Genomic DNA, 11,189 nt, shown 5'->3' on the forward strand with positions numbered 1-11,189 from the left:
TTAACTGACTGAGATCATATTCTTAGTACATTTCCACTCCTTAATTTTTGGTTTGCATTTATGCTATGCACTTGTCTCAGGATTCATTGCTAGAATACGTGCTATACAGTCCCTTGCAGTCACTACTAAAGAACTGATTGTACTTACTTACAAAGAAAGCTCCAAACAACTAAAGACATACAAACTGAAAAGAAGAACTTGTTTGGATTTTGTTCTTGTCAAACTAGTCAAAAAAATCTCGAAATTAACACAGGTTTATCTGTGTTTGTTTTTCCTGAAAGACATTTATCTTTGAAGGCTTCTACAAGTCTTTTTATCCTTCCAGATTTCACAAATTTAAACATTGAATGGCTGCCTTTTCTGTGAAAAGTTCTTTTCCAAATTCCATCCAATACTGCACTCAGCTATTTTCTGAGAGCATAAAGTTCTCCCGGTGTTTCCAGGCTTTTCCTTCTGTCTTTCCTGAGATACATTCCATTGAGCTACAGTCTTCCTTGTGACACTCATTTCTAAAACTTACATTCTATTTGGCTACTCTGTGTTTTAGATTGCCTCATGTTAGCAATGTATTTTCAAGTCTTCAATTGTATTCTGGCTTCCTTGTCTTCTGAAAAGTTAATCATTATTTTTGGGTTTGAATTAATAATCTTTTAGACTATAAATATGGTGTAATGCACAAAGCATATAATGGGTCAGTAATCAAATGCTAAACATTGGGAAATACATGCTTAAGTTATTTCAAACAACCTATACAACAATCAATTAAAAAACTACAAAGATATCCTCTTCATTTCTTTCCACTCCAAACTACTTAAAACTTCTGCAAACACTTAGGCAAAACTACCTTAAACTCTACCTATTATTACTGTGGCACAGTTGCCCTGTACTAATATTCCAAGACATCTGCTTCTACATTTTAGCAAGATACTTCAGCTCCAGCCCCAAACGGCCCGAAGCCAAACAGCCTCCCTACAAAATTTTAAACCAATGTAGCCTACCAAGTAATTTAAAAACTTACACCTTCACTCTTGAAAATAAATCAGTTCTGAGTTGAAATAAACAGACTCTACTAAAGAGTTTGGGGTAGGAAAGCATGCTATCCTGTCAATCCATCTAAAAAAGGAAAAGCAGTCCTAACACAAACAAAACTTAAGTGTAAACAAATCACAGCCAGAGGTGAATCAAAGGAATCAAACCCTTCTTTTGAATAAGGCGCATTGTAGAAGTTAATTACTGCAAATCCTTGTATTGAATACGCTTGGCTTTTTCTTTTCTAATTTCTAGTGAAATCTAGCTATCCTGTGCATCCATTCAGCATGCTGGGATATCACAATGCTTCTGATGCAGAGGAACAAGGGGCACTTACTGAACCAGTGGTATACAGTCCAAACTAACTTCTGGCTAAGACTGAACCTTCTAGCCTCCAATGATCTCACAGTCTGAACAAGATCTTGAGAGACTCTATAAAGTAGGTTTTTTTCTGAAATACAAAAAAAAAAATCCTAGGCCACAGAAAATAAACTGCATTTAAGTAAGTGTTTCTCGTTTTCACAACAAAAAAAGGGGAGGAAAGCACATTTGCAAATCATACGAGCTAATAATATGTAAGAGGGAGGAAAACATAATGCACAGAAGTGAAATCAAGTCAAACGTACCTGAGAAGTTGATAGGCGAAAAACAGGGCCAGTTGTGGGCACTGAAAGTCTGGGTGAAATGCTGGTAGGACCCTGTGCCTGGGTTTGTACTTGAGCCTGCATTTGAGCCTGTGCTAGAGCCTGCTGAGGCACCATTACAAGCTGTCCAGCATCCGTGCGCACCAAGACCATACCTAATGAGAACAAAGTAACAATAACTATAGAGTAAGGAATAGTATGAAAAATAGTATAAAAAGATCTATCTAACTACAGAATACAGAATAAATTTAATGTATAGCACTGTGCATTTCTCTCTACACTGTATCTTTTTTTTTTCATGCTGATGTAACGTGAGATTTTATTTCAAAGAAGAAAAGAAGCCCCTACTAGCAGGCAAAAACTATTACCCAATTCAGTTTGAAATGCAAGTAACTGCAGTTTATGGATAACAGTGATGAAAAAAACAGTCACTTGAGTGTATAGGTGCACAGTCACTTTCAGCAGTCTAGGCAGGGTCAACATAACAAAATTACAAAGAAATAGTCATTAAAAGTAAACTGTAATGTCAATCCAGTAGTTGAGAACAGAATTCAGTATGAACATATCAGGGACAGTGACGTGAAAGCTTCACTAAAACAACACCTTTAGGGGATACATACACACAAACATTAAGCCAGACACATTTCTGAGTACACAATATTTGAGCTTTAGTTAATTCTCAAGTATTAACACATGGATTTATTTGGCACCCACCATCATCGTATTTTGGGAGGCAACATCCGTGGTTTAGACAGCAAGAAAAAATATCATCATACTAAGAGAACCAACACAACTACTCCTCAGCACAAGGATACAAGTGCAGATATTTTAGGAAAACACCAAAGGAATTGTTTTCTAATTAACAGAGCACTCGGCAAGTGTTTTCTAAGAATTACTGGAAGTAAATGATAATATATTCAGTTATTTTCTAGTAACACATTTCGCAAATAGAGACCTTCTACACAATACAGTCAGTGCATCACGTTTTGCCCTAAGTGTAACTGGCCTAAGTTTTCCACAATCAGCAGGACAGAAAAGAGGAGACAACAGTTAAGTTGGTCCCTGGATCATCAGGAGCTTCACACTTATTCAAGATGACTGAAGAGCATGCGGTGTGCTTCCTCCAGTTTTCTCAGAATTAATCAGCAGCTCCCCAGTCAGATTATTTTACAAGAATTTCCAAGTTAGTTCCAGAATACATTTTAATAATTTAACCTAGGTAGGATACAACATAGGATACGATTGGTCTATAAACAGAAAAATATCTTGTCTGTAACTACTGGAGAACCAAAAAATAAGGATCTAGAAAGTTAACTTTTATTCTGTTCATAAAGTCAGTAGATGTTGTTTCTGCAACTTATCTCTATGTGTAAATTGCTTCATATATATTTTTTAACTTTTCAAGGGAAAATATAGAAGGCAAAAGTTTACATCCACTTCTAATTATTAGCTTTCCAGAAAAAAAAAAAAAACACCTCAGTAAATGGACACTGTTTGCAACATATCCTGAGGATCTAGAAATTAGAAAAGTATTGGATCAAGCAAGTAACAAATTTCAAAAGCCTCTTACACCAAGAAAGTCTTGCTTTCAGTGTCTGACATAGTAATACAAATCCCAGTCCTGGGATGAACACTTGAGCAAACTGCAGCACCAATAAAAGTCCTCGTTCAGTTAGTCTTAGGTGTTCGCAGCAAATGGTCACTGCTAAAATCACAAAGAGAAGGCAAATTTCTGCCACTACAAAAAAAGACTTGTGGAAATCAAGGTTCAAGGTAAAAGGCATAGTTACAGCAAGGACCACATCTAAAAGACATGATCCTAACTCTTTCAAAGCCCAGAGAATAATTTTTAAAAGACTTGGGAAAAAAACAAACCAAACCAAAACAAACACAAACAAAACATGAAAGTTCTTTCAAAAGATAGCATTTTAGGTTCACTGGCCCTTCAAACACCAAACCTCAGGCTTTATATTTGCAGAAAATTCTGTAAGCACGTGACATATTTGATATATGCCACTCCTAAACCATGTGGACACACAAAAATTTGTACACTGCCAACTGCCTAAACAGGTATCACTCCTCTGAGTATTTTGTGCACCTTATATAAAAATCCTCATAGGATAACACCTACCATGCACTGAAAAACACACGTTCTATTTGCATTACATTGATTCACAGGTGTTTTGTTAATTTATCTTCCAATTTTCTGAAACTCATTCCAAATTAAAAAAAAATTAATGGAATGGATAAATTAATTGCAACACATGCCACAGTTTCAATAGAAGTTGTAGACGTAATATACCACTATATATGCTTAAAAGTTCATGTAATAATGTTATATTTTAATTCAGTTTGGATGACTTTAATTTTTTTTTTACTGAACAGTACGTACAAATTAGAATCTAGTTAAATTATCAGATTAATTTTTCCTTACTGTCAGCCACATAAAGATGAAATACACAACTTACGAGTATTAGATGCTAAACTAACCTATTCTCAAAAACTGATTCTAAATTTCTACTTTAGATAGAAGTTTACAATATAGGACTTCCAAAATTAATTATAAATGATCCACTAATTTAAACAGTAAATACTCAAAAATAACATTGTATTTTCTGAATACCTTCATCTTAGAATGTACTATCTTCATGTTTATGCAAATTTAACAGATTTCAAACTACCTTGTGATAATATAAAGTTGTAACTTTCCACAGTATTATTTCCACAGGGTTTCCTAAACCTTGGACTAGACTGCTTTCAAGGGCTCTGTTTTCCTCTTCTGTTCGAAAATTAAGTAGCAAAATAAAGTATTGACACAATAAACTTCAGAAACCAGGAAACTAAAGGCTAAAGGCGCTAATGAGCCTGAATAGCAACCTCTTAGCTGTTTTAAGTTACTTAAGTCTTTGTGAAACTACTGAGCTTTATCTGGTTGGAGCACCAGAATTTGGAGCAGGAGTTTCATAAACTATGGCCAAAGACACAACTACTAAAAGTTCACTTCGAAGCAAGCCTCTACACCATCACATTTTTCCTCCACTTATCTGAGCAAATAAATATCAACCATTTTAAGATGCATGGTGGAAGAAATAAGTTATTTCAGACTACATCAATATCTCCACATTACCATGCTAACAGTATTAATAGCAAAAAAATAAAAGTTAGTTCAAATGATAAACGATCTCCTGAATCAAGACGACACAAAGTTACCAACTTTTTGCAACATGAAAATCTACGTAGGGGACCACAGAACCCTTCACAGCTTCAGATGAAGCAACATACAGTTAGAACAGAAATCACCAGGATGAAGGGATGCTGTTTCAGTTAGTTCACAGCCTGACTGAAGTTCCATTTTTAGCACTGAAAGTTAAGAAACTAAAAGGAGAATAGACAGTATAGAACAGTTACTTCAGAGTTAGAGTGCAAATCCAGTGATGTAAAGACTGCCCAGACAGAGCAGCGGACATCATCACACTTACTGAAATGAAACATTTTAAACTAAACTAGGCAAATTAGCCTGTATCTTGCCACCTGATACGCAGCAGAAGACACTCTCTGAAGAAGGAAAACTTTTCAAGACTATCAAGAGTAAAGCAGAAAATGAGTCCTTCAAAACATACATAAAATCATTCTAACACCTCAGCTTTTTACCTGCTGCCCAACTGCTCATCACACCGTTACAAAGTAACTTACCGTGGCTGCCGCTCCCTCCCCAAGACCAAAAACTCACCAACCAAACGTCACAATTACTTCCCATTAGCAACCGCCCGTCCCGCACCAATTACATCCTCATTAACGGCAGCCCGTTCGTCAGACGTCGCCCGCAGACAGGTGGCTCTTCTTTTGTTTCCAGCGCGTCGAGCAGCGGGAAGACAACTTTGGGGAAAAAAAAAAAAAACACCAAACCCTCCGCCAAGAAAAAAAAGGTTAGACAGAACGGCGAGCCCGCGGCTCCTGAGCTGCCACTTACCGGGCGGGATGGTGAAGCCGGGGGGCAGCTGGATGGTGGTCTGCTGGGGCGGCCTCACGATCAGCTGAGGAGCCACGATCCTGGGGGCAGCGCCCAGCGCCGGCCTGGGCGACAGGGCCTGGGGGGCCGCGGGGGCGACGGGCAGGGCAGCGGCCGCCTTGGCGACGCCCGCGGCGCTCACCGCCGGCTTGGGTGCGGCACCGGGGGCCGCGGCGGCGGAGGCCGGCGGGGCGCAGTTGGCGACCGAGCCTTGTCCCGGCGGGGCGGCCGCGCCGGCAGCGGCGGGCGCGGGGCTGGCGGAGTTACTGAGTGCGTGTACTGCGGGGAACGCGCCGTGCGCGGGCTTGGTCTGTGCTGTAGCGGCGTCGGCTCTGCCGTGGCTGCTGACTGGCGGGGCTGCCGCCGGCCGGCCCCCGGCGCCCTCCCCGTTGGGCGCCGCCTCGCCGGGGAGCGGCGCGGTCGCGGCGGCGCCCTCCGCCGCTCCCGCCGTCCCGCCGCCCCCCGCCGAGGTCCCGCTCCCCCTCGCGGTGGCCGCGGCCTCGGTGCGCTGCGGTGGTGCGCTGTCGGCGGCGGGCGGGCTGCCGCCGGGGCCGGGGCTCCCCGCGTCCCGGGCAGCGGCGCCGGCAGCCACATGGTTGTTGACAGGCGGGGCAGGGGCGCCGGCGGCCGGGGGGGCGGCGGGCTGCGGCGGGGCAGGGGCGACGGGCGCGCCAGGACTGCTGCCGCCGCCGCTGAGGAGAGCCGCTCCATGTGATTGCTGCACACTACTACTGTTTACACTCACTCCCCTCCCCGCCGCCGCCGCCGCTGCCGCCGCCGCCGCTGCCGGGGGGGACGGGGACGGGAGCGGCCCCTGGGCAGGGGCTCGGCTCTCCGCGGCTCCGGGGCACCCCGCCGCCTCCTCTGCCGCGGGAGCGGGCGGAGGCGCGGGATGCCCTTGCTGCTGCCGGACGGGGCTGCTGCCCCCCGCTAGGCTCCCCTGGTGCTGCTGCTGCTGCGGCTGCTGGGACGGCGAGGAGGTCCTGGGCTGGGGCCCCTCGGCGGAGCCCCGGCTGCCGGCCAGCTGCGATTCCAAGGAGCCCACCAGGTCGCTGACCGCCTTCTCGTCCACCTCCTCGGAGAAGAGCAGCATCTCTTCCAGGGGGTCCGAGGCGCCCGCCGCCATCTTGCGCTGAGCTGGGAGCCGGCCGCGCAGCGCGCAGGCGCGCCGGCCTCTGCCGCGCGCTGGGCATGCTGGGAGGGGCCAGCTTCCTCCTCCCCCGCCGGCGGGGCGGGTGCAGCCGCCGAGTCGTGGCGGGCCCCGCGGCTGCGCCCGCCCCCGCGCCCTTCGAGGCCCGGCGAGATCTGCCGCGCTCCTGCGGATTCCGGCCGGCAGGGCTCGGGAACGGCCCCGCGGCCTGAGCGGTCTGAGCCGGGGACAGCTGTGAGGGAGAGGGCCCGGGGGCGTTGGCGAGAGGGCGGCAGGCCAGTCCCCGGCCGCCGCGGGAAGCCGAGAGGCGACGGTGTGTGCGGGCAGGTGCCTCAGCGAGGCAGGGGAGGCTGTGTAAGAGCCTGCCATTAACTGTGTCTGCAGGGACTTACAGGGAGAACTGGAAGCACGCGTGCAGCCGGCCGAGGTGGCTCAGCAGCCTTACACTGGCCCCTTCGAAGGAGGCGACTTCAAGTGCCGCTCACACCGTTAACAGCAGACTTGTAAACCCACAGTAGGATTCTTGGCATCGTCACAGCAGCTGCTCTGGCATACTGTGTTCGTCAGCATCCCCACAGGAAATCTGAGGTGGTTTATTTTGTTGCTAACACTTTCGCCGTTGCGTTCTTGTACGCCGTTTTCCCATCAATGCTTGCCTCATGCATTCAGAAATATTAAGAGAAAGACGGTGGTCCTAACCCATCATTTCTTTGCTAATGACAGGGCACTTTCTTTGGTGACACCTTCAAAATAAAGAATTTTTCTCCTGAATTAGCACAGTTCATTGCATCTGTTCTTGCACACAAGTGGTAACCAGCATGGATTTGTCAAGCTGCCAGCCAAAAGCAGCTTTGATTCCATTATCTGTCTCCGCCGGCCTGCAATAGTATGGATGTTTGCAAACTTGGATGTATTTGCGCTACTGCTTTGTGGCCTGAAATGGTGACTCATTCTTCATTTTGTGATTTTCAGTGTTTTCCACAAAATTGAAAAAGGGGCAGCAGTGAATAGCCTACCTACAATTGCACAATGCACCAGTGGAAGCAAGTGAAGGGCTAACCGTGATTCCCAGGCTCAATCTGTTAAGTCATACATTGTGTGACTTGCTTGAGTGACACGACTGAACTGCTACTAACTGGTTTGTTACAGACTTTCCTCTCAATTTAGGTTACGTTTTTATTTAGGGTAGTTTTTCCTGATGGTTTATACCTTTAGGAGCAAGTTTATGATGAAACAAAATAAACCACTTTTAAAATGCATTAAAAATAGGTTGCACCAGTTTAATTAAGATTACATGCGTCCTGAAATTAAACCAGTGCATATTTCTTATATAAAGTGAGTGGCCAATAGAAGTCCTGAAAGCCCAAAGGTGTGGTGAGGATGTATAAACGGGAGACAGTGCAGTAAGTGAATATGAAAGCACAGTATTAAGTGTATGCAGGAGATCTATACATCAAAATTTTGCTTAGCTAATGAGTATTGCTTTTATGGAATGCTACAGCTGAATGAAATTTGGATTTTTATGTTTATACCTGGAAATGTAATTAAACCATAGTAGACCATTACTCAATTTGCTATTGCACAAAAATAAAGAATATTCATTTGGGTTGGAAAAATATCAGAATCTATCCAATATTATTAAGAGTCCCACATTTTATTAATTTTATCAGAGAAGATTCCATGCTTCCTTCACTTATTTGCCCTGATCCTGGACTTCATTTGCATACTATTATCTCCACAGTTTTTATAAGAGAATGAAAAGTTAGACCTATGATTCTGCAACTAGCCCTGACTATGAAAAAAGTTTTAGTGTACATATTTCTAACACTGTGGCATTAAACTAGATGTCTCCATAAAAACCACCTGGAAGGAAAACTTTATTGCTTCGTAACTTTAGAAGATAAAAAGTAATCTTCCCATCATAAGGAGAAAATGGCAAGTCATGATTTATGTGATAGGTTTCAAAACTTAAAAAATTACCTACTTTTAATTACAGTTTTAAAGTATGTTTGTGGGTGAGTAATCTGTAAAACATGAATTCACATTTCTTCCTACTCCCTCCTCTTAATTGAGCCATTTTATATATATGAACACACTGAATAAGGAAGTAAAATAGAATATTTTAATAAAACATGATGTATACTGATGCACATTGGACTCCTTTCAAGTCAAGAAGTGATGGCATACATAAGAATGTATAGAAACTTGTTGCTGAAACTGGCTTTGGGCTTGTGCTTTTACGTAGGGAATGAGACTTCTAGTCAAGTACAGAATCTCTGGGAACTTTTGTATTCATCCTTTTATTATATTTTTTTTCAAGTATTTACATACATACATCATAGAAAACATTTCTGAACATATTTGTTGCTCTTTAATTTTTAGGAGTTAAATATGTATAGAATAAAAAAATCGAAGAGACCACTGTGATCATCTCATCTGATCTCTTAAATACAATCTTTCCTGAGTTATTTTTTGTTTGAAGTAGAGAATGTCTGCTGGGAAAGTTAACTTCCAACCATGATTTTAAAATTGCCTGTGAAAGATAATGCACCACAAAACTGAACAGCAACTTAACAAGTTATCAACCCTGCACCCTGTTTCCAGCCTAAGTTTTCATTAATAGCTCACTACATAACAAAGTACCACTGCCATGTTAAGCTGCTGGGAGTAATAACAGTTCACATAGACAAGTATCTTTTTGTCGTCTAAAGACGTGAAAGCGCTTAGAAAAGAGCACCATTTTCCTAGTATGTGACATGGGTTTATTTCAAATACACTCTTCCAGTGCGTTCAAATACACAATTTAACTATTGTAAGTTTAAATTTAACATTAAAATGGTTCCTACCAGGTTTACATAAGATTTTGAGATGGCTTCTTAAAATGAATTTACACAACCCTTGACGTATATAATTGAAATTCACTTTACACTGTAAAAATAGTCTTTCAACTGCTGATTTGAAACGTGAATTAGAAATGATAAATTCTACAAACTGGAAAGCACAAAGATGGCTAGAGTAACCAAGAGCTGTTCTAGAAATATTTCTAAATTTAGTTTCATGTATTTCAGTTGCAATGGAAATTCTTTTTTTTTATTTGTGGCTTACAGAAATTTGGGAGCTTTTGTTTTGAAGTTAATCATAATCATAAATACTTGTCTGTGCTCATCTAGACAGGACTCGATGGAGAGGTTTGGGAAACTTTGACGTCAAGATGGTTCCAATTCAACCCTTAAAAAGTTATTCAAGGGGACTCTTTTTTTTTTTCTTTTATTCCTTCTTGTCTACTTCTCTCTTTCTTAAACTTTGCAAGTGTTAACACCTAAAAGCAAACTCTGACAGTTTCCTGCTTGAATTCTCTCCTGAAGTACTTATCTAGTGTATCCCAAGCTCAAAGAAATGTCTTTCTTTCCTGTTCCACCACATAACCTTGAAACCCTAATTCTATAAATGGGAATCTTTTACTACAATTTTGTGAGAAGCAGATGAGGGAAAACTTAGGAAGATGTTGGCCAGAAGTAAAGCCACATGGGTCTTTGGGGCAAGTGGTTGTATTTCAAGGTATTCCCCTTCCCCTTCTCTCGGCAGTATCGCAGGCCTCACTGATACGCCCTTTCTTCCTTCCCCTTATGGTGTCCTGTCTCGTCATCAGCCAGGGTCCTAATCTTCCTTGCAACCCTCCCCAAAGCTGTTTTCCTCCATATCTGAAGCTGATGCAGTGAAGAGGCAGGAGCGGGAAAGCCATGTCATACAGACTGTAGCTGACCCTCTAGATTGTTATTAGGCTCTCCATCTCCTCCAACAGATGTTATTTTGCCACAGTTGAGAAGCAGCTGCAGGCCAGCCTCTACTGGTCAGGGAGACTCCCTCTCTCCTTCCTTGTAACCGAATATAGGTATCTTGTTATTTTTCTAAACAGTAGCTTTACTTTGAGCTGAGTTACAAATGCTGATTTTCAACAGTGGTCTCCCATGGACTTGATACGGCCATGTACATCCAGTCATTAACTGAAGAACTTTGTTCCAAAATCTTTTCAAGTAGTGCTAGAAGCACATCACAGTAAAGCTCCCTAGGCACTCAGGTCCTCCGTAACTTTACAGTCAGTTGAACTTGAGCATAAAGTTTCCAGAAGTCTAGTGCGGCTCCCATTTAGAAATACGCAGACCCTCCCAGAAAAATCTGGCTTGCTATTGTGTTTCAAAGCCCCATTCTGAACAAAATACTTGCTGGATCTTTGCAACATATTGGTGTCCAGTTCCTGCAACAAAAGCTATTCAGTACCCTTTCCAGAGGTTAGTTTTTTGTTGCATGTAATTTTTAGGCTGCAGATATAAAAAGAGGGGCCTGAGGCAGTATCATG

General features: G+C 42.9%; 1 protein-coding gene across 1 annotated transcript in view; it reads right to left on the reverse strand.

Annotated features, from left to right (window-relative positions):
• The window catches only part of LOC147527758 (transcription initiation factor TFIID subunit 4-like), a 148,482-nt gene extending 141,674 nt beyond the window's left edge, over positions 1-6,808 (reverse strand). Inside the window, exons 1-2 of the mRNA XM_086620763.1 lie at positions 5,644-6,808; positions 1,656-1,828 (exon numbers count right to left, since the gene is read on the reverse strand). Of these exons, the coding sequence (XP_086476889.1) occupies positions 1,656-1,828; positions 5,644-6,808 (1,338 nt within the window). The remainder of the gene's footprint in view (positions 1-1,655; positions 1,829-5,643) is intronic.
• Positions 6,809-11,189: the final 4,381 nt, after the last annotated feature.

This window comes from Tauraco erythrolophus, chromosome 15 (assembly GCF_009769465.1).
Source record: "Tauraco erythrolophus isolate bTauEry1 chromosome 15, bTauEry1.pri, whole genome shotgun sequence".
In the NCBI taxonomy this organism is placed as follows: Eukaryota; Metazoa; Chordata; class Aves; order Musophagiformes; family Musophagidae; genus Tauraco; species Tauraco erythrolophus.